At 40.5% G+C, this 25,936-nt stretch overlaps 1 protein-coding gene across 1 annotated transcript in view; it reads left to right on the forward strand.

Moving 5' to 3' along the window:
• The first annotated feature begins 246 nt into the window (after positions 1-246).
• The window catches only part of SGPL1 (sphingosine-1-phosphate lyase 1), a 68,624-nt gene continuing 42,934 nt past the window's right edge, over positions 247-25,936 (forward strand). Inside the window, exons 1-2 of the mRNA XM_036928461.2 lie at positions 247-373; positions 1,086-1,146. Coding sequence (XP_036784356.1) covers positions 1,120-1,146 — 27 coding nt within the window. The 5' untranslated portion in view covers positions 247-373; positions 1,086-1,119. The remainder of the gene's footprint in view (positions 374-1,085; positions 1,147-25,936) is intronic.

Genomic DNA, 25,936 nt, shown 5'->3' on the forward strand with positions numbered 1-25,936 from the left:
CTCAAAGTGACCAATGTGCCCGGTTAAGTTGGTATTTAAAAAGAAAGCCTGAAGGAGAAGACGATGACCCACTGGGGTCAGAGAGTACTACAGTCTTAAGGCCGCGCACGCGCTGTGGGCCCGGAGGGGAGGCGGGTCTCGCGCGCGGGTCGGGGCGTGTGCGCGCCTGGCGGCGGGGCCGCGCAAGTGGAGGCGGGGAGTCGGCCCCGCGCCGCGGGAGCTATTTCCGGGCGGGGAGGGGCGGGGCCGCCGGCGGCCAGGCCTCCAATCTCGGCCGCGGTGGCTGCGGGGGGGAACCTGATTTCTGCCGTCTGCAGGTCGCGCGGTGTGTGTCCGAGGGAAGGAGTGAGGAAGCTGGTTCCTGGCTGAGGAGGTGGGGGAGGAAGGAGAGTAGGGCGTGGGTCGGCAGGCTTTGGGTTGGGGAGAGGAAGAAGGGCCGGGAGGGCCTGAGGGGCTAGCGGATGCGGGGCGGGCTCGGGTGCGGGCTGAGAGTGGGGCATCGGCCACCCCAGGTGAGGGAGCGGAAGGGCCGCGAGTGGGCGGGGCAGGACGCCAGGGCCGAGAGGGAGCGGAATCTGAAACTGCACTCGCATGGCGGGGGAGTGGACTTGGGGCCGGCAGGATCGCTGATCCTTCAGAAGAGAGGAAGAGGCCCTGGGAGGGAGGGAAGAAGTCGAGAGCCGGGCCAGCCTGGTCCTAAGGGGAGTGCAGCGGAGGCAGGACCCGGGATGGAATGCCTTCAGCGCCCCATTTTCTGCCCGCCGCGTCCGCTCGAATGGGCTGGGCTTCGGGGATCCAGGCCCCGGTCGGGGGCGGGCTGGGCGTGTTCCTTAGTGTCGACTTCGGCTGGATAGCTTTGTGGGAAGCTTGGTCTGGATTCGTTTGTTCGGATGTGGAGCGGATGCGTAGGGCCCGCAGAATTCTGATTGGCTGGTTTGGGTGATGGGGGTGGAGTGTGGTAGCTCGGAGTGAAATCTGAGCCCTCAAAGGAAAGAGAACCATTTCTTGATTTCTGTGGTGGATGTAGGTGGGCGAACGCGACGGCGTAAAGCCTAAAAGTAAACAAACCCGGTTCCTTTTTGCAGAGGGAGGCACTGAAAGGACGGCTGGGAGAGGAAGATGCGCGGTACGGATCTTCTGACGTTGGTGAGTCTCCCAAACTTCTCCCTGATGTAAGGCACTTGGCCCTTAAGTTTTATTTTTAGTCCGAAGGTTCTGAGTGTGTAGTTTTCACCATTGATGCTTGCTTTTGATAGCTGAGCATTTCTGCTACCGTTTCTTTTGGATTTAGTGATTATGATGGGATAAATGGCTGAGTTAAACATATAAATATATTTATTTCGTACATATGAAAAATGTTCTTCGAAATTTGCAGTTGATTTTAATCTCTCCCTTCCCATACTACCAGAGCACTTTTAAATCTTAAACTGTGTCTGGGTCTGCTGTATATTAATTTTTAAGTGTGTGTCTCTCAGACTAAGAGTTATGATTCCTTCGAAGGCAGATCTTACCGTCTTACTTGTCTAGAAGAGGAATAAACACCTGTCATGGGCCTCTGTATATTCTGAGTGCTTAACAGATGATTGTTGAATTAGTTGGAATTTAAGTTTTCTTGCTGGGTGTTTGCCTGCTTTGGTAGAGGCTGTTTTTTTTCCTCTTGATACCCTTTTTGCTTTTGTTTCACGGAGCAGGGAGAACACATTGCCAAATGAGGGTTTATAAAATGACGTTTTATTCTTGGGACATTTATGAGTCTATAGAGGCCTTTTAGTGTGAGAATTGTGGGGAGCCCATGGCTTTTCAGAAAAAGTACGTTTAGTTTTTTATGAGCTAGTTTGAGTGTGAGGTCTCTGTGCAAAAACACCGATTGTAAAACAATTCCTTTCCCTTTCTTTATCTCACTAACCAAATCTGCCACTGGGAAATTGGCAAAAACTACGAGTGAGGGTTTTTTTTTTATACTGGTGTTTAATTCCTATAGTGGCAGAACCTTTAAGATCTGCTGGAGGGATAAAAAGGGAAACTATGTTTTGATTAGTTCTGGTTGGAGTGAGGGAGCGGATGATTTTAGAGACATAGATAAATAATAGATTTATCCATAGTTCCTGATGAAGAGTTTGCCTAAAATAGTTTTCTTGCCTCAAACTTCGTGGTTATCAGTAGATAATAAATAGACTTAATTAATTTTAAATTCTTATTACATGAGCATTAGAAAAGTTGGAAACTGTAAGCAAAAGGAAGCAACCTGCAATAATTCCTCTGTTCAGAGGTAACTATTGTTAGATCCTTGGAGGGTTAGTTAAGAATGATTTGTAACAATTGGCAATTTCTGCTTTTCCTCTTGTAGATCAGTATGTGTATGGTAAATTAAGATGCCTCCATGTAACTAGGATACACTTAGATGCCTGGAGATGTGCTTATTACTTCTTGGGCCTATGGTTTTAGCAGGAGTACTTTTATTCAAATGCTAACTTCGGAGTCAGTTTTGTTTTGAGGTATTTTTCTAGCTGTCACCACTACCTTTCACTTCCTCATTTGATAATCTAGAATATTTAGGGGTGTTTCTTTGCTTGTTAGTGTAAGGAATTAATTCACAGGGATAATGATGGAGCTTCAAGAATCATCAGTGTGACACGCTGTACATGTTGCTAGAGGTGCTTTCTCTGGGAGAGTTGTCACTCCTTCCTTGACTGTACTGTGCTATTTGAGGCTAAACGGTAAAGAACCAGTGATCAAGGCTGGGTTTTCAGTTGGGGCATCTAGTTCCCTAGCTAATTTGTGTGATGTCTGAGACATGTTCTTGGCCCTCTAGCTGGAAACAGAGGACCCCAATTAAAAAATAACTTATGATGCAGGGCAGCATATCATGGAATCTTAGAAGTCATATGATGCCATTTCTTATCTGTGTTTCCCACAGATCCTTTTTAGAATGTCTCTGTTAAGTGGATATCCAGTCCTCCATCTTTTCTGCTGAGGGAATAATAAGGGCATAAGCTAGGACACAGTACAAGGTGGATTCAAGAATAATAATACAAGCCTGAGAGCCAACATTTATTGAACATGTATTACATGTTAGGTGCAAAACTCTTTGAAAAATATGCTGGCATCCTTCTTTTATAGGTGAAAACGTAGAGTTGGAAAGGGTGCTTCATCAGTCAAGTGGGGGAGCCACATTTAAACACAGTTGGTCTGACTTGAGATCCCTTCTTACCTACTTTGCGATGCCTCTGGACCATATTCAGTATAAGGGACAGAGTTTGCTGAACTTTGTGACTGATAGGAGAGGGTTTGTGTAGAGCAGAAAGGGTAGGTAAGCTCCTCCTTCTCTGGGCACTTTGGAAGTGTGTGGCTGTTGTGGGTGGGGGGTATTTTTGTTTTCTGCTGTAGTCTTATCTGAAAATACATGCTTTATTATACAAGTCTTATTTTCCCTTACATTGCTGTTAGGGTATTGAAATTTAAAAAGTTGTGACTGGGTATAATGTTAGAACTCTTTAATTTCAGAATAATAAAGGGGCATTATAAGATATTTGTTATGGAAAGAGGGCAGTGGGTCTGATAGGGTTGAAAACCACTTGTGAGGGCAGTATGCTCTGGTAATAAAACTTGAAAATGATCAGGAGTCCGCATATGACAAACCTTGTATTCCAGGCCGAGGAGCTTGGACTATCAGCCCTCAGTGCTTTCCTGCCCGTACTTTTGCCCTCATCTGACTGATTAGGGTGGTTTACCTACCTTTCTGCTTGCTCATGTGTGACATGTCATGTACTGTAATACTTCACAGTTGTGCTTCCGGATAAAATGAGTGAGTGTGTATTCTTGTGAGAATTGTGATGCTTTCAGAGGGAATTTGAGTCAAAATATTTTAGCAATCTTTGGCCACTTGAGCAACCATTCTTTTCATCCATATTCTCCTTCCGAGTCCTAGCGGGTGGTATGACTTTGCAAGTTGCCAAATTCTTGTAGCTTTTAAGAAAAATGTACTTTAAAACCAGGTCTCCTCCTTAGGTGGTTTTGCTCTTTCTCCATAGAAGTGGTAGGTTAGGGTCACCATATATGCCATGGTAGTGCTTGGTGGGGTGTGAGTGAAAATTGTTTATCTAGGGCCGAGGTTCTCAACCTGGGTGATTTAGTCCCAGGGAAATTTGCCAGTGACTGGAGACAGACATTTTTGGTTGTCATATACTTGAGGAGTGCTAGAGGTCAGGGATGCAAGTAAATGGCCTATTAAGCTCACAGTCCCCAACAGCTAAGAATTATCTGAAGGAAAAGGTCAGCAGTGCCCAAGTTGAGAAACCCTGGTCTAGGGTTCCTTACGTAGATCATGGGATCAGTTAACATGGGATCTTGCATTCGTATGGGTGGGGGTTGAGTCTTTTCTTAGGGTGTGATTGGTCTGTTATAGTGTTACTTGGGGTTATGTTGCCCATGGATCCAGCCCTGCTGCTTTAGATTAATAATATATATTGGAGAGTTTAGCATTTTCTTCAGCAAGATTTACTTTTTCTTAAGTGTAATTCTTATGAAATGCTTTCCTTGCGCTGTTTCTGTCTGTAGATAGCACTCTTTTCTTGATTTGGAAATAGTAAGCCTGTCTCAGTTTTTTCAGGTTCAAAAATTCGTATCTTTCCAGATCTTAACAGCTTTGACTCTGACCCTTGAATCTTTTTCAGGGATGTTTCCTTCTGAGTCTCAAATGGGATTTAAGCAATTAACTGAAAGATGGACACTAAAAGCTCATTTTTGTTTGAATCTGGTGTCTTATTTGTAGGATTATCTAGAAAAAAGGGAAAATTCGTTAGGACCAGTGGGGTCTTTAAAATTTTGTTGACATTTTGAGTGACCATAGTAGGGTGAGCATTGTATTTGACATCGTTCCAATCTTATAAATAAAACAAAACTATAATGACAAGTACGATAATTTCTGCAATTTTTAATTAAAGGAAAGGGAAATTATAAATAGATAAACCCCAAATCTTAGTATTGGTCTTGGCTTTGTAGTCACTGTGTCAGGAATATTTAGTAACATTACCTTTTTAATTGGACTTTGCCCAATCTAATATTACTTACAGTTTGTACACATTGGTAGCAGAATTGGGAATCAGCCTGGGGTTAAGAATTTTCCACAGGGAATTAATTTGTAGTGAATCAGTCCATTTATGGAAACATACAGAATGCAATTACTGAGAGAGAAGCCATGCTATGGGGAGGTAGGAGCCATTTGGAAAGATAGAATAGTGCAGGCTAAAAGTAGCATGTTGGCTGTATCAGTTATCTCCTGGCACACTCCAACAGTGTGATTGAGGAGATGCAGGGATTATTACACAACAGAGCAGGGTGAAGATGCCCAACAGAGGCTGGTGGAACACCTGAGAGCTAAGGGCCCTTATCATTCTTAGGCATGAAGGGGCAAGAGAGGGAGTAGTTTCTGGACCTTGAGAGAACTTAGCTGAAGGAGGTAAGAATGTAAGAACAAAGCCACTGCCAACCAGTGGCCTAGCAGGAAGGGAATCAAGGGGAATAAATACCTCAAACTCATTCTTTTCCCACTCCCTCCTACTAGAGCCTCTCATTGGTCAAACCCAACTAGAAACCAGGGGATAAGGGAGCCCAAGTGATTCAATTCATAGAGGGCAACCCTGTGAGGCACATAGCAGGGTTGGAGAAGGTTGGGAGGAGGCCTGGAGGAGAAAGGGAAGACACCCAGCATGCAGAAGTCAAGGTAGAGTTGGTTTTGAAATGCACCAGTGAGAACATAAGTGTTTGAGCAGAGTCTTGAAGAACAGATAGGACATGGAATGTTATAGAAAAGGGATGCTCTCGCTGATAACAGAAGGAGAGATTTCAGAGGCAAAGTGTTGCCAGGGGTTTGGCAAGCCCTGAGCTGCTTTGTTCCAGTGGTAGACTCAGAATCTCAATTGCCCGATGGGTGTTTAGAAATCTACAGTCCAGCTGCCTTTGCTGTGCAGGAATCCCTTCCGCAGTGCCCTGCCAGGAGTGGGTGCAGGATACTTTCACAGGGAGTTCTTTCCATTGTTGGACAGCTTTAATTGTTAGTAAGCTTTTCACTTATCCAAATCACTGAATGTATCAGGATTAGGTTTGGCTGTATATAACAGGAAAATCTAAAGTAATAGAGATTTTTGAAAGGCAGAAATAGACTTCTCTAAAGTAGGAGAAATCTTCAACACAATGATATAAAAGGGCATATAAAAGTGTAGGCAAAGGGTCTGTTTGTGTTTATACAGAGGATCAAAGCCTAATTTGGCTACCCCAAAAATGAACTAAGATATGATGTGAAAAAGAACTTCCAACATCAGCACTCTCGGGAAGACTCATGCCAGAAGATGATCATCAAAAAACCCCAACAAAGATCCACGCACTGCTACAGGTGTAGATGCACTCATCCCACCAGTTCCTGGACTTGCCATGGGAATGATGAAGGAGATATCTAAGCTGGCCTGTGCATACAGTAAAACAAAAATTGGACTGGATCTATACTGTTGGAACTCAACCAAGAATTAGGAGAAGTGCAAATTGTAGCACTCCAAAATCTTACAACCACAGACTATTTATCGTTAAAAGAACATATGGGATATGAACAGTCCCCAGGAATGGGTTGTTCTAGTTTATCTGAATTCTCTCAGACTGTTTAAGTTCAGTCGGACAATATCCACCATATCATAGATAAGTCTTCACAAATGCCTAAGGTGCCTAACTGGTTTTCTTGGTTTCACTGGAGATGGCTGGTAATTACAGGTATGCTTTGGTTAGGTAACTATATTCCTATTATGTTAATGTGTGTGCACAATTTAATTAGTAGTTTAAAACCTATCCATGCTGAAGTTACTCTACAAGAAGATATGTCAAAGAAATAATCAATCTTCCCAGGTTTTCTTCTGCCTGCTACTTCTATAGCTTTTCTTCTTCCTACCTAATCACAACCTTTAAATAGAACTCGTGCCACATGTCGAATTTACCGAGTATCATAATTCTTCCAAGTGGTAAAGACACCTCAAGACAAATGCTGGGCATAGAAGCCACAGGGCATAAATATGCAAAGAAGTAAAAAGCTAACCTTTTCAAACCATAAGGCTTGTCTCTCACTTACCAACTTAACATTTCCCTGTATGGCCCCGGAAGATGACTGGTTAGCCAGAGACGGGTAAGATTCCTCAAGGGAGGAACAACCTAAGACAGGCACAGTCGCAGGGGGCCATCTGGTGAGAAAATGGGGAGCAGCAGAGGTGAGGCTTAGAACCTCCCCCCTCATGTTCTGAGAGAAATCTTCTGCATACATGGATGTTTATTGCCCTCGTCTAGCTCGGATTAACACATAGTCTACAGGCACACACCTGATCATCTACATTTGCTCTCTTACAACACTAAACTCTGTTTTCTACCTTTATCTCGTATCTACCTACCACTTCAGCATTTTATTAAAAAAAATAATAATAGAGAAATGTGGTATCCACATAGAAATCAAGTTTAAAAATCAAATGAATATTCATATTTGAACTGACTGTGTATAGTTCATAATGCATGAACAAAACTGAAAGCTTCTGTGATGACTGCCCTTGCACTGTTCACCATGTAACTTATTCACTATGTAAGAATTTGTTCTCCATGTAAGAATTTGTTCGTTATGCATCAGAAGATTGGAGACTGACGAAAATTAGGCTTGGGGTGGATTAATGATTGTGCATTGAGTATTGACCCCCCTATACAGAAATTTATTGTGGTTAACAACTATTTGATCAATAAATATGAGAGATGCCCTCACAAAATATATGTATATATATAAACACACTTCCAATTGTAAAATAAATAAGTAACCGGGATGTAATGTATAGCATAAGGAATATAGTCAAAATATTGTAACAACTTGGTATGGTGATACCTGGTACCTAGAATTATCATGTATATAAATGTTGAATCACTGTGTTGTACACCTGAAACTAATGTAATGCAATACTGTTGTCAACTACCCTTCAATAAAAAAAAAAAAAAAAGTAGGAGAAATCTAGAGTAGATCCTGGCTGATACGGCCATTCCTAGGTCTTTGACAAGGTTCTACTACACAAAGTGCATCCCCTCTTGGTCCAGGATAGCTTCTTTGAGCTTGAGCTACCAGGTTCATGTTTCATTTAGCCAGGAGAGGAAAGGGAACAAGAAGGCCTTGTTTTCCTCTTTAATTAAAAATGTGTTCATGTGAAATTTACTATACATACAGAAGGATGTATAAAGCACATACCTACATTTCAAAGAATATTAAGAGAAAATAATCATATCTTTACTACCCTAAGAAACAGAACATTTACCCCAACTCTGTGTGCCCCACCAAATTACATCTCCTTCCCTCCTTTCTAGGAATAACTATGATCCTGATTTTTAGAATAATTATGCCCTTGCTGTTCAAAAAAAAAAATTGTGTTACCACCTAATATGCATCCCTAAATTTAGTTTTATTTGTTTTTTAACTTGATATTAATGGATTTACAGGGATACCTTGTGTATTGTGCTTCACTTTATTGCACTTTTCAGATACTGTGTTTTTAGAAACTGAAGATTTGTGGCAACCCTGAGTTGAGCAAGTCTACTGGCGCCATTTTTCCAGCAGCGTTTGCTCGCTTCTTGTCTCTGTCTCACATTTCAGTAATTCTTGCAATATTTCAAACCTTTTCACTATTAAGTACATTTGTTATGGTGATCTGTGATTGTAGTGGTTTGGGGTGCCGCAAACCATACTCAATAAGACAGCAATGTTATGTGTGTGCTGACTGCTACACTGACCAGCCATTCTGCCAACTCTTTCCGTCTCCACGGGTCTTCCTATTCCTGGAGACAGAACAGCATTGAAATTGGGCCAAATAACAACCCTGCAATGGCTTCTGAATGTTCACATGAAAGGAAGAGTTGTGCATCTCTCAGTTTAAATCAAAAGCTACACATGATTCAACTTAGTGAGGAAGGCAGGTCCAAAGTCGAGACAGGCCAGAAGCTGGGCCTCTTGTGCCAGACAGTTAGCCATGCTGTGAATGCGAAGGACAAGTTCCTGAAGGAAATTAAAAGTGCTACTCCAGTGAATACACAGATGATAAGAAAGCAGAAACAGCCTTATTGGTAATATGGAGAAAGTTTGAGTGGTCTGGATAGAAGATCAAATCAGCCATAACATCCCTTTAAATAAATAAGAGCCTAATCCAGAGCAAGGCCCTAATAACTCTCTACAAAAGCTGAGAGAGGTGAGGAAATTGCAGAAGAGACATACGAAGCTAAGAGAAGTTTGATTCTTGGGGTTTAAGGAAAGAAGTCGTTTCCACATGCTTCTGAAGAGGGTTCACCATTCTGAATATCATTGACAAAAATACATGATTCATGGGAAGAGGATAGGCATTTGGAAAAAGTTGATTTCAGCCCTCATGGGTGACTTTGAGGGGTTCAAGACTTCAGTGGGGAAGTAACTGCAGTTGTGGTAGAAATAGCACGAGAACTGCAATTAGAAGTGAGGCCTGAAGATGCGACTGAATCGGAGCAATCTCATGATAAGGCTTGTGGGTGAGGGGTTGCTTCTTATGGATGTGCAAATGTAGTGGATAAACAAAGCAAGTCATTTACTGAGATGGAATTTACTCCTAGTGAAGATGCTGTGAAGTTTTGAAGTGACAACAAAGGATTGAGAATATTACATAAACTTTGTTGATAAGGCAGCAGCAGGGTTTGCAAGGACGGAATTCCAATTTTGAAAAAGTTCTGAGTAAAATATCATCAAACAGCATCACATGCAACAGAGAAATTATTTGTTAAAGAAAGAGTCTATTGGTGCAGCAAACATTGTTATCTTATTTTAAGAAATTGGCACGGCCATCCCAACCTTGGGCAGTCACCACCAGTGATGCAGAGCAGTCCTCCTATCCCATTCTTTTGGCACACTTACTCCATGAAGTGAATAAATCACTTTTGGATTTAAAAACAGAAGAGTTTCTTTTTTGAGGTGTAACTTGTACAGCAAAAGACATAAATCTTAATTGTATAGGTCAATAAATATTTCCATATATATATATATGTATATATATATATATATACTATACTCACGGCCCAGATAAAGATCTGAAAAATGCCAGCATCCCAGCAATCTCCTCATATCCTTCCCAGTTGCTACTCACCAAAGGTTATTTTCGCTGTAGATTAGTTTTGCTGATTTTTGAACTTGCTGTAAATGGAAACATACAGTACCTTTTCAGTTGTGGATGTCTTTCTTTGCTCAACAGCTTGTGAGATTCAGCTGTGCTCTTACATAGCAATAGTTTTAATAATTACTGCCTTGTAGCTTTACAATGTATAAAAGACCAGTTTATTCGTTTTATAGTTGATGAGCCATGTATGTTTCTAGTTTTTGGCTATTAGGAACACATTGCTCCATTCTAGGGCATGTCTTTTGGTGAACATAAACAGACTTGCTGGGTCATAAGTATACTGCCAAATGGGTTTCTAAAGTGGTTGTGCCAATTAGGATTTTCTCAATATATGACTTAGGGAATTAGCTTTGGGCAACAAATCTTACATTTCTGTTAACTGTACACTAGACATTGGAAAGAGCGTTGAGAACTCTTTCCTGAAGTAGTTATGCACTTTTAAAATGTAAAATGCCTTTCCTTTTCTGTCATTTCCCCAGAGAATAAAAGCCCACCACCTTCTTTATGTAGTGAAACTATTGATACATGTTTGATGGAAATAGCATTGTTGGTTCTTTGAGCATTAAAAGTGCAGTGTTAAGGACAGAGTTTAGATCTGTAAAACACCATGTGTAGCAGGCTAAAATCAATCCTCAGGAATTTTTTGGAATCTGCGTTGTGCTCGGTACTGGGGAGACCTTTTCTAGAGGCTTTTTCTGAAGGCATTTAATTTCACTCCTTTGAAATGCATTTTGGCAGATGGGTGTAAAAAAGAGTACATTAATCTTGTCTTGAGTTCCAGTCTTAATGGTGCTGAGTCTTGGAGACAATTGAGTCATATAGCAGAAAATTCTGTTTTCAAACTCTAATAAGAAGGAATACTAGGACAAGAATTCCATGGTACTAGACCTCTTCCTTGTGAGGTCTGTTGCAGCCAGTGTTGAAGAAAGCCTAGGATTATATTACCCAGCCCTTTTTTATATGAAACTTATTATTTCAGATGCTTTCCCAAGAGTCATGGCTATCGCAGTCAACAGTGATCTATCTTGCTGACTGAAATCAGGTTTATGATCTGTAAAAATAAATAACTGATTTAATCCTGTGTTGCAGGTAGGTAAGAGGGCATGTGCAACCTTCTGATTGAATTAGATTATTGAAGGCTAGGCTAAGAGTTGACTTAACATTTGACTTACAGAACTGAGAAGCAGCTTACTTATTAACGTGTATTTTATTACTATCATCTGTAAGAAACACAACGTAGGCATGGGAATCTTAAAGCTCTCCCTTTGTGACTCTGCCTGGGACCTTACAAAGGTTACTGATGCACCTAAGACAGCAGTTTCCATGCTGCTGACTGACAAGGAAAGGAAAATGTTTATCATCAGAAGATTCAGATTTATCAAACATTTAGTAAGTGTTTCTTATCTGCAGTCATTTTCTTATTACCTTGCTTCATTTAATATGCACAACAATCCTGTAAGTGAGTGGTGCTGTCTTCTTGGGAACTTTTTGTTGCGTTATAACAATGGCAGATGAGCAAAATCCATTTGCATAGAGGTTCAGCAATGTGCCAGAGGTCACACGCTGCCAAGTGAGAGCTAAATTTATAGTAGAAGCCTTTTAATGATCAGTCCAGACTTTCTAGAACACCGCAATTGCTTGTAGCACGCTTATTACATGACTCATAAAAAGGGTCCATAGGAGTAGTGATGAGGTGTCAGTTCAGGACAGTACTCCGAGGTGGTGTCCTTTTCAGATGTCCTGGGTAGTGCCTGGAGTACGTGGTCATGAATTGCCAAAGGAAAAGTGTTTTTAAAAAGTTTCATCAGTTTTGCAGCTAGTAATTCTCTTTTTAGATGCTTAAAAAATAGTTTTAGACAATAACGACCCTTTTGTCTTGTTTATACATAAGTGTTCTATAGATTTCTAAGTTATTTTTAGATACTTAGGATTGCTTTCATCTGGAGTCCAAAGCTTTACTTTCTTTTTCTGGAACTGCAAAGTTTTGGCTTTCTTTGGCCCATATGGAAACATTATTCAGGATGATCTTTTTTTTTTTTTTTCTGTTCTTTAAAGAAAGCCTGTGAATCCAGAGAATCTTAGGTGGTTGGTCTTAACATTTGGTAAACAAAAAGTGGTGACTTGTTCAAAATGCTTTTCTTTCCTTCAAAGTATACAGTTCTGTGGTTTTCTGTATATTCACGGAGTTGTGCAGCCATCACCACAATCAACTTTAGAACATTTTCAGAAGAAATCCCATACTCATTAGCAGTTACTTCCTTATGTCCTGCAGGTCCCCTAGCCCAAGCAACCACCAGACTACTTTTCTGTAGGTTTCCTTACTCAGAACTATTCATATAATGGAATCATAGACTGTGTGGCCTTTTTTCACTTAGCGTCATGTTTGCAAGGTTCATCCATGTTGTATAATGCATCAGAATTCTATCCCTTTTTACTGTAGTCATACGACTTTTCCTGGAGAATTTTAAGTAATGTATATATCCATTAGTGTTTCTGTTTTGTTCTCACCTACAGGGAACATAGGGGACTTGGGTTTACTTTACATATAACAGGATAGTTTGTCATTTTAAGATTACTTCTATGATTCATTTTATAGAAGGGATTTTAACCTGGGGACTATGAACTTCAATGACAGGCCTTGAGAATGTCCTGACCCTTCTGTAATTATTTGCAAGATTTTACCAAGCATTTTTTGGTGGGGGAGTTTAGGGACTGAGAAGATTTAGTTTTTGTTGAAAGGTAATTTTCAAAAAAAAAGATAAAATCATGACAGTTGCACAAATATAAAATGCACACACATTAAAGATTTTATTTTACCTATGATGGGGAAACCAGGCAGATGTTATAACCAGTTCAGAGGAGACGTCCAAAGAACAGACACATTTTAGATTAGGAATTATTAAAATGAATATGCAAAAGAAGTCAAAACCAGGTTTTTTCCAGTAGTGGAGAGGGAAGTCATTTGAATCTTTGTGGACATAGCAGATTTTGCATGTTTATAGATTAAGATTAGTTTGGATTGCTATCAGTTACCTACAGATTCTAGAGCTGTAATAGCTTCCATATAATCAGAATCAGATAACCCAGGGGAATATCCTAGACAGTGCATAATTTTCCATTGGAAGCACACATTTTCTCCTATGCTTTCAACAGGTTACCGGAAAGTCTGAAACACTTCCGTTTTTTTTTTCAGATTTAGTCTTACTTCAGTTTTAAAAAAGTAACTCCTTTTCTGATTAGATTTTGAAGGCAGACAGACCTCCCAAGGGAGTTTATATCAGCTGAGGGTCAGTCAGAGAGCCAAGGATAGGTCTCTTGTTTTATTCTTTTGAATAGGATTACATGCTGCAAAGCTCCAGAGAAGTAGACTTTGCAATTTATTTAGGTGTTTCTCATCTCTAGTAGCAGCCTAAGTATTGAAGAGAGGGGGTTTCAGTAAGTAGTTATAATTTGGGAGTCCAAGTGTCTTCACTCAGTGACAAAGGTAGATAATCCTACTAGTGAAATAAGTATTGGAAGGGAGAAGCCCAGATGACTTCTCCAAATGTGGCAGGCTCAGAGACTCCCACAAGACTTCTTTTATGTGTGAAGAATATGGGATTATTTCCACTAGACCTTGCTTATTATGCAACAAATTCTCATTTCTGGTCTTCAGAGGATAATTTCTTTTGTACTCTGAAAGGTAACTTCTGTGCATATGCACAGTCATTTAGCCACTTACTGTAAGATAGTTCACAGCAAATTTGGCTGCATTACGTGTTCATAGCACTTTTGCATAGTACTTTCCCCTCACAACTTACATAATTGCCTTAAGCTGAGAATGTATTTACCAACAAAACCCATAATTGCTCTTACACTGACATCCCTCAGCTTATTCCTCTGCTTATATAACTTACAGTCTTCTCTACTAGTTTAAGATCCCTAAAGTGCCTTTCTTGATGTATTTTAGAAGAGAGGTGCTCAGAATCGTTAGTTGACAGAATCAGCATCTGCCTTGTCCTGACCACAAGTAAACATAACGAAAAATTTAAACAGCCATTTGGCAGTGTTTAGGGCTATCAGCTTTCATGAGCTCAGAAGCTTTGATTTTCCATGAGCGGGCTCCTAATGCTTGAGAACACTGCATGTCTGTCTCCTTTCTGAGGCCAATATTGTATCTCAGTGGTGATAGGTGCTTTGCTTAAATCCTCTAGTGCTCAGTGTAGAGCAATTCGATTTTGTACTTGTGAAATAGAACTGAGCATGTGTATTTGCCTTTTGAGGCATGGCTGGAAGGGAAAATGTGGACCATTAAACTTCCTGAGATGAACTCCTCAGGTACTGAATCTCTTGACCCACATAGTGGATTTTGGGGGAAGTTACATGGTTCACTTTTTACCACCGAAGAAATGATGATTCAGTCTCTTCAAACATTTCTGCATCACAGTCGGCCGGAAGGGCTGTTTGGTTTTGTTGCTCAATTCTTACTTTAATGACCCCAGGGAGTTTTCCCTTTGGGCTTGTGATCTGTTTTTGCTGATCGACTTATGTGCCTTTTGAGACCCTGAAGACAACGGTGTTTTCTTACCTGTTTACTTTGTACTTTGAAGTTCTGCAGAATGTGTTATGAAAGAGAATCAGATTCACTTAGTTTTGTTTTTTTTTGTGTGTGTTTTTAAGGCAAAAGTAGAGAAAGAATAACATTAACTCTGTAGATCTCTTTTGTTTTAAACTTTTTTCTTAACCTGAATTTTAGTCTTTAGGGTACTATTTGATCTTAAGATTTTAAGGTAGTGAGTGAACTGGGTAAAACAGGTTTTACTTTTCCTTAACAGCCCATTCCTGCTTTAAAGCTTGTATTTCTGGCTCTTCTGGAATAACTTTTTTTTTTTTTTTTGAGAGGGCATCTCTCATATTTATTGATCAAATGGTTGTTAACAACAATAAAATTCTGTATAGGGGAGTCAATGCTCAATGCACAATCATTAATCCACCCCAAGCCTAATTCTCGTCAGTCTCCAATCTTCTGAAGCATAACGAACAAGTTCTTACATGGTGAACAAATTCTTACATAGTGAATAAGTTCTTACATGGTGAACAGTACAAGGGCAGTCATCACAGAAATTTTCGGTTTTGATCACACATTATGAACTATAAACAATCAGGTCAAATACGAATATTCGTTTGATTTTTATACTTGATTTATATGTGGATCCCACATTTCTCCCTTTATTATTATTATTATTATTATTATTATTTTTAATAAAATGCTGAAGTGGTAGGTAGAATGCAAGATAAAGGTAGAAAACATAGTTTAGTGTTGTAAGAGAGCAAATGTAGATGATCAGGTGTGTGCCTGTAGACTATGTGTTAATCCAAGCTAGACAAGGGCAATAAAACATCCACGTATGCAGAAGATTTCTCTCAAAACAGGGGTGGTGGTGTTCCAAGCCTCACCTCTGTTGTTCCCCAATTTCTCACCTGATGGCCCCCCTGCGACTGTGCCTGTCTTAGGTTGTTCCTTCCTTGAGGAATCTTACCCGTCTCTGGCAAACTAGTCATCTTCCGGGGCCATACAGGGAAATGTAAAGTTGGTAAGTGAGAGAGAAGCCATATTGTTTGAAAAGGTTAGCTTTTTACTTCTTTGCAGATTTATGCCCTGTGGCTTCTATGCCCAGCATTTGTCTTGAGGTATCTTTACCACTTGGGGGAATTATGATACTCGGTAAATTCGATATGAGGCATAAATTCTATTTAAGGTTTGTAATTAGGAAGGAAGAAGAAAAGCTATAGAGGTAGCAGATGGAAGAAAACATGGGAAGATTGATTATTTCTTTGACATATCTTCTTGAAGAGTAGCTTAAGCATGTATAGGTTTTAAACTACTAATTAAATTGCACACACACATTAACATAATAGGAATACAGTTACATAACCAAAGCAGATCTGTAATTACCAGCCATCTCCAGTGAAGCCAAGAAAACCAGTTAGGCACCCTAGGCATTTGTGAAAATTTGTCTATGATATGATGGATATTGTCCAACTGTACTTGAACAGTCTGAGAGAAATCAGACAAATTAAAACAACCTGTTCCTGGGAACTGTTCACATCCTGTATGTTCTTTTAACAGTGGATAGTCTGTAGTTGTAAGATTTTGGAGCGCTACAACTTGCACTTCTCCTAATTCTTGGTTGAGTTCCAACAGTATAGATCCAGTCAAATTTGTTGTTTTACTGTATGCACAGGCCAGCTTAGATATCTCCTTCTTCATTCCAATGGCAAGTCCAGGAACTGGTGGGATGAATGCAGCTACAACTGCAGCATCGCCTGGATCTTTGTTGAGGTTTTTTTGATGATCATCTTCTGGTATGACTCTTCCAGAGTGCTGATGTTGGAAGTTCTTCTTCATATCGTATCTTAGTTCATTTTCTGGGTAGGCAAATTAGGCTTTGATCCTCCATATAAACACAAACAGACCCTTTACCCACACTTTGATCTGCCCTTTATACCATTGTGTAGAACTCATTGGAGGTCACCACCCAGGAACTGCTTTTTTTTTTTAAGAGAAAGGAATATTATCAGAAAAGTGTACCTCCATAGCCGATCGTCTGACACCCTTTAGGTGATCAAAATTAAGGATATTTAAAGCATGCATTAATCATTGATTTACAGTTAGTTTTATCCTATCAGGGAGTAATCTCCCTTTTCTTTCTTTCTTTTTTTTTTGTTATCTTTAATCTACACTTACATGAAGAATATTATGTTTACTAGGCTCTCTCTTATACCAGGTCCCCCCTATAAACCCCTTTACAATCACTGTCCATCAGCATAGCAAAATGTTGTAGAATCTCTACTAGTCTTCTCTGTGCTGTACAGCCCTCCCCTTTCTCCCACCCCCTCCATGCATGCTAATCTTAATACCTCCCCTTCTTCTTTCCCCCCTTATCCCTCCCTACCCACCCATCCTCCCCAGTCCCTTTCCCTTTGGTACCTGTTAGTCCATTCTTGGGTTCTGTGATTCCGCTGCTGTTTTGTTCCTTCAGTTTTTCCTTTGTTCTTATACTCCACAGATGAGTGAAATCATTTGGTATTTCTCTTTCTCCGCTTGGCTTATTTCGCTGAGCATAATACTCTCTAGCTCCATCCATGTTGCTGCAAATGGTAGGATTTGCCCTCTTCTTATGGCTGAGTAGTATTCCATTGTGTATATGTACCACATCTTCTTTATCCATTCATCTACCGATGGACATATAGATAGATTACTTCCAATTCTTGGCTATTGTAAATAGTGCTGCGATAAACATAGGGGTGCATCTGTCTTTCTCAAACTTGATTGCTGCGTTCTTAGGGTAAATTCCTAGGAGTGGAATTCCTGGGTCAAATGGTAAGTCTTTTGAGCATTTTGATGAACCTCCATACTGCTTTCCACAATGGTTGAACTAATTTACATTCCCACCAGCAGTGTAGGAGGCTTCCCCTTTCTCCACAGCATCGCCAACATCTGTTGTTGTTTGTCTTTTGGATGGCAGCCATCCTTACTGGTGTGAGGTGATACCTCATTGTAGTTTTAATTTGCATTTCTCTGCTAATTAGTGATGTGGAGCATCTTTTCATGTGTCTGTTGGCCATCTGTATTTCTTTTTTGGAGAACTGTCTGTTCAGTTCCTCTGCCCATTTTTTAATTGGATTATTTGATTTTTGTTTGTTGAGGCGTGTGAGCTCTTTATATATTTTGGACGTCAAGCCTTTATTGGATCTGTCATTTTCAAATATCTTCTCCCATACTGTAGGGTTCCTTTTTGTTCTATTGATGGTGTCTTTTGCTGTACAGAAGCTTTTCAGCTTAATATAGTCCCACTTGTTCATTTTTGCTGTTGTTTTCTTTGCCCGGGGAGATATGTTCAAGAAGAGGTCACTCATGTTTATGTCTAAGAGGTTTTTGCCTATGTTTTTTTCCATGAATTTAATGGTTTCATGACTTACATTCAGGTCTTTGATCCATTTTGAATTTACTTTTGTATATGGGGTTAGACAATGGTCCAGTTTCATTCTCCTACATGTAGCTGTCCAGTTTTGCCAGCACCATCTGTTGAAGAGACTGTCATTTCGCCATTGTATGTCCATGGCTCCTTTATCAAATATTAATTGGCCATATATGTTTGGGTTAATGTCTGGAGTCTCTAGTCTGTTCCACTGGTCTGTGGCTCTGTTCTTGTGCCAGTACCAAATTGTCTTGATTACTATGGCTTTATAGTAGAGCTTGAAGTTGGGGAGTGAGATCCCCCCTACTTTATTCTTCTTTCTCAGGATTGCTTTGGCTATTCGGGATCTTTGGTGTTTCCATATGAATTTTTGAATTATTTGTTCCAGTTCATTGAAGAATGTTGCTGGTAATTTGATAGGGACTGCATCAAATCTGTATATTGCTTTGGGCAGGATGGCCATTTTGACGATATTAATTCTTCCTAGCCACGAGCATGGGATGAGTTTCCATTTGTTAGTGTCCTCTTTAATTTCTCTTAAGTGTGTCTTGTGGTTTTCAGGGTATAGGTCTTTCACTTCCTTGGTTAGGTTTATTCCTAGGTATTTTATTCTTTTTGATGCAATTGTGAATGGAATTGTTTTCCTGATTTCTCTTTCTATTGGTTCATTGTTAGTGTATAGGAAAGCTGCAGAGTTCTGTGTGTTAATTTTGTATCATGCAACTTTGCTGTATACCGATATCAGTTCTAGTAGTTTTGGGGTGGAGTCTTTAGGGTTTTTTATGTACAGTATCATGTCATCTGCAAATAGTGACAGTTTAACTTCTTCTTTACCAATCTGGATTCCTTGTATTTCTTTGTTTTGTGTAATTGTCATGGCTAGGACCTCCAGTACTATGTTAAATAGCAGTGGGGAGAGTGGGCGTCCCTGTCTAGTTCCCGATCTCAGAGGAAAAGCTTTCCAGCCTCTCGCTGTTCAGTATAATGTTGGCTGTGGGTTTATCGTATATGGCCTTTATTATGTTGAGGTACTTGCCCTCTATTCCCATTTTGCTGAGAGTTTTTATCATGAATGGATGTTGAATTTTGTCAAATGCTTTTTCAGCATCTATGGAGATGATCATGTGGTTTTTGTCTTTCTTTTTGTTGATGTGGTGGATTATGTTGATGGATTTTCGAATGTTGTACCATCCTTGCATCCCTGGGATGAAACCCACTTGGTCATGGTGTATGATCCTTTGATATACTTTTGAATTCGGTTTGCTAATATTTTATTAAGTGTTTTTGCATCTACATTCATCAGGGATATTGGTCTGTAATTTTCTTTTTTGGTGGGGTCTTTGCCTGGTTTTGGTATTAGGGTGATGTTGGCTTCATAGAATGAGTTTGGGAGTATTCCCTCCTCTTCTATTTTTTGGAAAACTTTAAGGAGAATGGGTATTATGTGTTCTCTGTGTGTCTGATAAAATTCCGAGGTAAATCCGTCCGGCCCGGGTGTTTTGTTCTTGGGTAGGTTTTTGATTGCCATTTCAATTTCTTTGCTCATAATTGGTTTGTTTAACTTTTGTGTTTCTTCTTGGTCAGTCTTGGAAGGTTGTATTTTTCTAGGAAGTTGTCCCTTTCTTCTAGGTTTTCCAGCTTGTTGACATATAGGTTTTCATAGTAGTCTTTAATAATTCTTTGTGTTTCTGTGGAGTCTGTCGTGATTTTTCCATTCTCATTTCTGATTCTGTTGATTTGTGTTGATTCTCTTTTTCTCTTAATAAGTTTGGCTAGAGGCTTATCTATTTTGTTTATTTTCTCAAAGAACTAGCTCTTGGTTTCATTGATTTTTTTTCTATTGTTTTATTCTTCTCAATTTTGTTTATTTCTTCTCTGATCTTTATTATGTCCTCCTTCTGCTGACTTTAGGCCTCATTTGTTCTTCTTTTTCCAATTTCGATAATTGTGATGTTAGACTATTCGTTTGGGATTGTTCTTCCTTCTTCAAGTGTGCCTGGATCGCTATATACTTTCCTCTTAAGACTGCTTTTGCTGTGTCCCACAGAAGTTGGGGCTTTGTGTTGTTGCTGTCATTTGTTTCTGTATATTCCTTGATCTCTATTTTAATTTGTTCATTGATCCATTGATTATTTAGGAGCATGTTGTTAAGCCTCCATGTGTTTGTGAGCCTTTTTGTTTTCTTTGTAGAATTTATTTCTACTTTTATACCTTTGTGGTCTGAAAAATTGGTTGGTAGAATTTCAATATTTTGGATTTTGCTGAGGCTTTTTTTGTGGGCTAATATGTGGTCTGTTCTGGAGAATGTTCCATGTGCACTTGAGAAGAATGTATATCCTGTTGGTTTTGGATGTAGAGTTCTATAGATGTCTATTAGGTCCATCTGCTCTACTGTGTTGTTCAGTGCTTCCGTGTCCTTACTTATTTTCTGCCTGGTGGATCTATCCTTTGGGGTGAGTGGTGTGTTGAAGTCTCCTAAAATGAATGCATTGCATTCTGTTTCCCCCTTTAGTTCTGTTAGTATTTTTTTCACATATGCTGGTGCTCCTATGTTGTGTGCATATATATTTAGAATGGTTATATCCTCTTGTTGGACTGAGCCCTTTATCATTATGTAGTGTCCTTCTTTATCTCTTGTTACTTTCTTAGTTTTGAAGTCTATTTTGTCTGATATTAGTACTGCAACCTCTGCTTTCTTCTTGCTGTTGTTTGCCTGAAATATGTTTTTCCATCCCTTGACTTTTAGTCTGTACATGTCTTTGGGTTTGAGGTGAGTTTCTTGTATGCAGCATATAGATGGGTCTTGCTTTTTTATCCATTCTGTTACTCTGTGTCTTTTGATTGGTGCATTCAACCCATTAACATTTAGGGTGACTATTGAAAGATATGTACTTATTGCCATTGCAGGCTTTAAATTCGTGGTTACCAAAGGTTCAAGGTTAGCCTCTTTAGTATCTTACTGCCTAACTTAGCTCGCTTATTGAGCTGTTATATACACTGTCTGGAGATTCTTTTCTTCTCTCCCTTCTTGTTCCTCCTCCTCGATTCTTCATATGTTGGGTGTTTTGTGCTGTGCTCCTTCTAGGAGTGCTCCCATCTAGAGCAGTCCCTGTAAGATGTTCTGTAGAGGTGGTTTGTGGGAAGCAAATTCCCTCAGCTTTTGCTTGTCTGGGAATTGTTTAATCCCGCCATCATATTTAAATGATAGTCGTGCTGGATACAGTACTCTTGGTTCAAGGCCCTTCTGTTTCATTGTATTAAATATATCATGCCATTCTCTTCTGGCCTGTAGGGTTTCTGTTGAGAAGTCTGATGTTAGCCTGATGGGTTTTCCTTTATAGGTGACCTTTTTCTCTCTAGCTGCCTTTAAAACTCTCCTTGTCCTTGATCTTTGCCATTTTAATTGTTATGTGTCTTGGTGTTGTCCTCCTTGGATCCTTTCTGTTGGGGGTTCTGTGTATTTCCGTGGTCTGTTCGATTATTTCTTCCCCCAGTTTGGGGAAGTTTTCAGCAATTATTTCTTCCAAGGTACTTTCCACCCCTTTTCCTCTCTCTTCTTCTTCTGGTACCCCTATAATATGGATATTGTTCCTTTTGTATTGGTCACACAGTTCTCTTAACATTGTTTCATTCCTGGAGATCCTTTTATCTCTCTCTATGTCAGCTTCTATGTGTTCCTGTTCTCTGGTTTCAGTTCCATCAATGGCCTCTTGCATCTTATCCATTCTGCTTATAAATCCTTCCAGAGTTTGTTTCATTTCTGTAATCTCCTTTCTGGCATCTGTGATCTCCCTCCGGACTTCATCCCATTTTTCTTGCGTATTTCTCTGCATCTCTGTCAGCATGTTTATGATTTTTATTTTGAATTCTTTGTCAGGAAGACTGGTTAGGTCTGTCTCCTTCTCTGGTGTCTCTGTGATCTTGGTTTGCCTATAATTTTGTCTTTTCATGGTGATAGGAATAGTTTGTAGAGCTGGGAGGAGTGACGGCTGGAAGAACTTACCTTCTTGTTGGTTTGTGGCCTTCCTCTCCTGGGAGAGTAGCGACCTCTAGTGGCTTGTGCTGGGTAGCTGCGTGCAGACAGGGCTTCTGCTTCCTGCCCGGCTGCTATGGAGTTTATCTCCGCTGTTGCTGTGGGCGTGGCCTGGCTTGGGCTGCTGCTCCAAAGTGGTGGAGTTTTGTTGGGGGGGGAGCGACCGGGAGGCTATTTATCTCAGTAAGGGGCCTCCGTGCTCCCTGCAGCGCTGGGGATTTGAGTGCCCAGAGATCCCCGGATTCCCTACCTATGGACTAAGTGTCCTGCCCTGCCCCTTTAAGACTTCTAAAAAGCACCCACCAAAACAAAACAATGACCACAAAACAAACAAACAAAGAAACAAAACAAAACAAAAAAAAATGGCCACTCATATTTCTTTATTCTTCGGCGCCAGCCTCAGGCACCTGCTCACCGGTCTTGCTGCCCTGTTTCCCTAGTATTGGGGTCCCTATCCCTTTAAGACTTCCAAAAAGCGCTCGCCAAAATAAAACAACAACAACAACAACAAAAGTGGCCACTCGCTTTTTTTTTGTTCTCCGGCGCTGGCCTCCGATACCCGCTCACCAGCCTTGTTGCCCTGTTTCCCTAGTATTGGGGTCCCTGTCCCTTTAAGACTTCCAAAAAGCACTCGCCACAACAAAACAACAACAACAACAACAAAAAGATGGCCGCTCGGTTTTCTTTTGTCCTCCAGCGCTGGCCTCCGGTACCCGCTCACTGTTCTTGCTGCCCTGTTTCCCTAGTATCCAGGGCCCCGCGCATGCACTGTGTCTGCACTCTGGTCCGGATGGCTGGGGCTGGGTGTTCAGCAGTCCTGGGCTCCCTCTCCCTTCCGCTTTGACTCCTCTCCTTCTGCTGGGAGCTAGGGGGAGGGGCGCTCGGGTCCCGCCGGGCTGGGGCTTGTATCTTAACCCCTTTGCAAGGTGCTGGGTTCTCGCAGGTGTGGATGTGGTCTGGATGTTGTCCTGTGTCCTCTGGTCTTTATTCAAGGAAGAGTTGTCTTTGTTATATTTTCATAGATATATGTGGTTTTGGGAGGAGATCTCCGCTGCTCTACTCATGCTGCCATCTTGGCTCCGCCCTCTGGAATAACTTTTGAATAGTGCAATTGCATTAGAGGTGAAGAAAATGGAAGGAGGAGAAAAACAAATTCCTTTTTCTCCACAGCACTGCATTTTCCTTAGTATCTTTCTATTGAGTAAATACTAGCCAGGAGCAATGAGTTGGTCTTGAGGATTGGACCCTGATGTTAACACTTACAGGAATGTTTAGTGGATGTCGTCTTACCCTAAGAGATGGAGAGCCACTAAGTTTGGGGATTGAGCCTCATTTAATATGTTAAATCAATTATTGAGAATTCTATTATGAAAGAAATGGATGGAGAAGAAAGGGCACATTATAATATATAGAAAGGGTTCTTAACCAGTGATATCTCTCAGAATCACCTGGGGAGGTTTTCCAAAATAGGTGTTTCTGGGCTCTACTCTATATTTACTGAATCTTTGGGTGGGATACTTTGTAGAAAGCTCCTTGGGTAATTTTGATATACTCCACTGGTTTAATTTAGGAGAGAGTATTGGGATCTCTGCCTCTACTTTGATCTCAGGGAAGGTACATTTTAGTTTAGTCTTTGAGCCTCAATTTTTTCGTTGCTGAGATGACTTGAATGAGGTGGCCCTTTAGTTCTTTCAAACAGCAGCATTTTATGATTTTGAAGACAGCTCTCCTAAAGTACTTTGCAAACTAATTTCTTTCAGTGTTTCTTTTGGAAGCAGATAAGTAGTGTGTGTAAGTCTCTATCTGAGAGAAGAATGAGATTTGCAATTTGAGAAAGCCATTGACTAGCAGGCCACACCCCAGAAGCATTCTGCTCTTGAAGGACAGTGTTAGATGATTTGGCAATGTCGCCTTTCTTAGTTGGGAGAGTAGTGAAGCTGTGGGCTCTTAATTTGGCTTTGGAGAAAACTAGATGATGTGATTGTGAGAATTGTCTGCTTTGTACCTGTTAGTCTTCTGATGGTTTGTGCCACTGATAGTTTGGCTTTGGAAATTGGACAGTGAAAGATGTAGTGGAAAAAATAATGCATTTTAGGCCAGAAGGTTTGAGTCCTGGTTCTGCCATTTCTAAGCCGTATGACCTTTGGGCTTCAGTATCTTCACCTTTGAAGGACAGAGAGTGGTCATGAACTGATCTTTAAGCTCCCTTACAGCTCTGATGGTCTGTGATATGATGTATCTTGTGAGCTCATCAGCAGGGTGCCAGTGTATGCAGAATCCATTTACAAATGACCAGCCTTTCTGCACGTTCAAGCCACTGCTGCTGGGAGAGACGTGGGAGAGGGGTGGCTGGATTTTCCTAGAATCTTACAAAACAAACATAAATATAAGCAGTATTGTAATTATTTCACTTTAGTTAAATAAATATTGAGTTCCTACCCTGCTGAAGATGCTAGTTTAGGTGATGTAGGAGATATAAAAATTATGTTTTCCCTTTTAATTTGTATTCTTATATCAGCACCTGGCACCATACAAGGTTCAGATATTAAAACAGTTTTTGATTTTCCCTCACCAGGGTTGAACGCTTTGCCTCTAGGACAGATTAACTCACAATGCAATTGGCTAATGAAGTTTGGCCCTGATTGACCCTTGAATAATAACTCAATTGAGGCATACTGGATATTTGGCATATTAGAAATGGAGAGCTGACACTGTTTTGATATGAAGATGAACCTTTTGTAATAAAGTAGCTTTCCCAGAATCCTGATTTTACGACACAGTAGTAGTCTTATTAGGCATTATTGTTTCGAATTTCTCCTCTAGTTAGTGAGACTTATAGTGGGAACCCAGGTCTGTATTGTGGCCAGCAGTACACATTCAGACAGGTAACAGTTGGGGAGGTACAAGTTGTTACTGGGGCTGAAAGAAACCAGTTCATGCGCACTTTAGTTTTGATCATGCTACCTTAGTTGACTTTGTGCTGTGGAATGATCAACTGAGCAACATTGCTATATTCTCTTTGGCTGGGGATCTGTTTCTGTGGCATTTCTGAAATTATTAGTAGAGTAGCTCAGTCTGATAGCAGAAATGTTTTTCTTTGATCTTCAGTCTGATATTCTATAACGTGAGAGGAGCAGGAAGGAGAACGCACCCTGGAGTACTGGTTGGTCTCTGCTTGGCTTTACAGCACTTGGTTTTCTTTGGTACCTTTTTAGGTCTTACTCCTCAGTTATGGGCAGATTGTATGCTGTTTTGAGGTTCTTAGAGATATGGTTCCAGGCGTCTTGGAATACAACTCTGAGTGTGAAGCCCCAGGTTTTAGTCCTGACTCTGCTACTTACTACTTGGTTTGCCATAAAGCAAGTCACTTAACCTTCCTGTTTTCCCTACCTATTAAGTGAAACCATTCATTCTTAACCTAAGGACCTCATGAAGTTATAAAGTACAAATAAAATAACATGGAAGATGTTTAAATTTTAAATTGTGTCAGTTTAAATTTTGAACTGGCCTTCTCAATGAATTTTGTTCCCTCTGTAATCAGGTAGTCACCAAATCTTTTGAGTTTTAGAGGAAAGAGAAAGTTGAAAGTGAAACAAATAGTGAACTCTGAGCCCTGTAAAACAGTGCTATGCATACATGGAGTAGGCACTCAGAAAGTAATTGGCGAATGATGGAAACCCTGAAACCAGCAGTAGGCATGTCTGTAGCAGTGGCCGCATTGCGGGGCAGCTCTCTTCTTAAGGATG

The sequence above is a fragment of the Manis pentadactyla genome, chromosome 8 (assembly GCF_030020395.1).
Source record: "Manis pentadactyla isolate mManPen7 chromosome 8, mManPen7.hap1, whole genome shotgun sequence".
NCBI classification, from domain to species: domain Eukaryota; kingdom Metazoa; phylum Chordata; class Mammalia; order Pholidota; family Manidae; genus Manis; species Manis pentadactyla.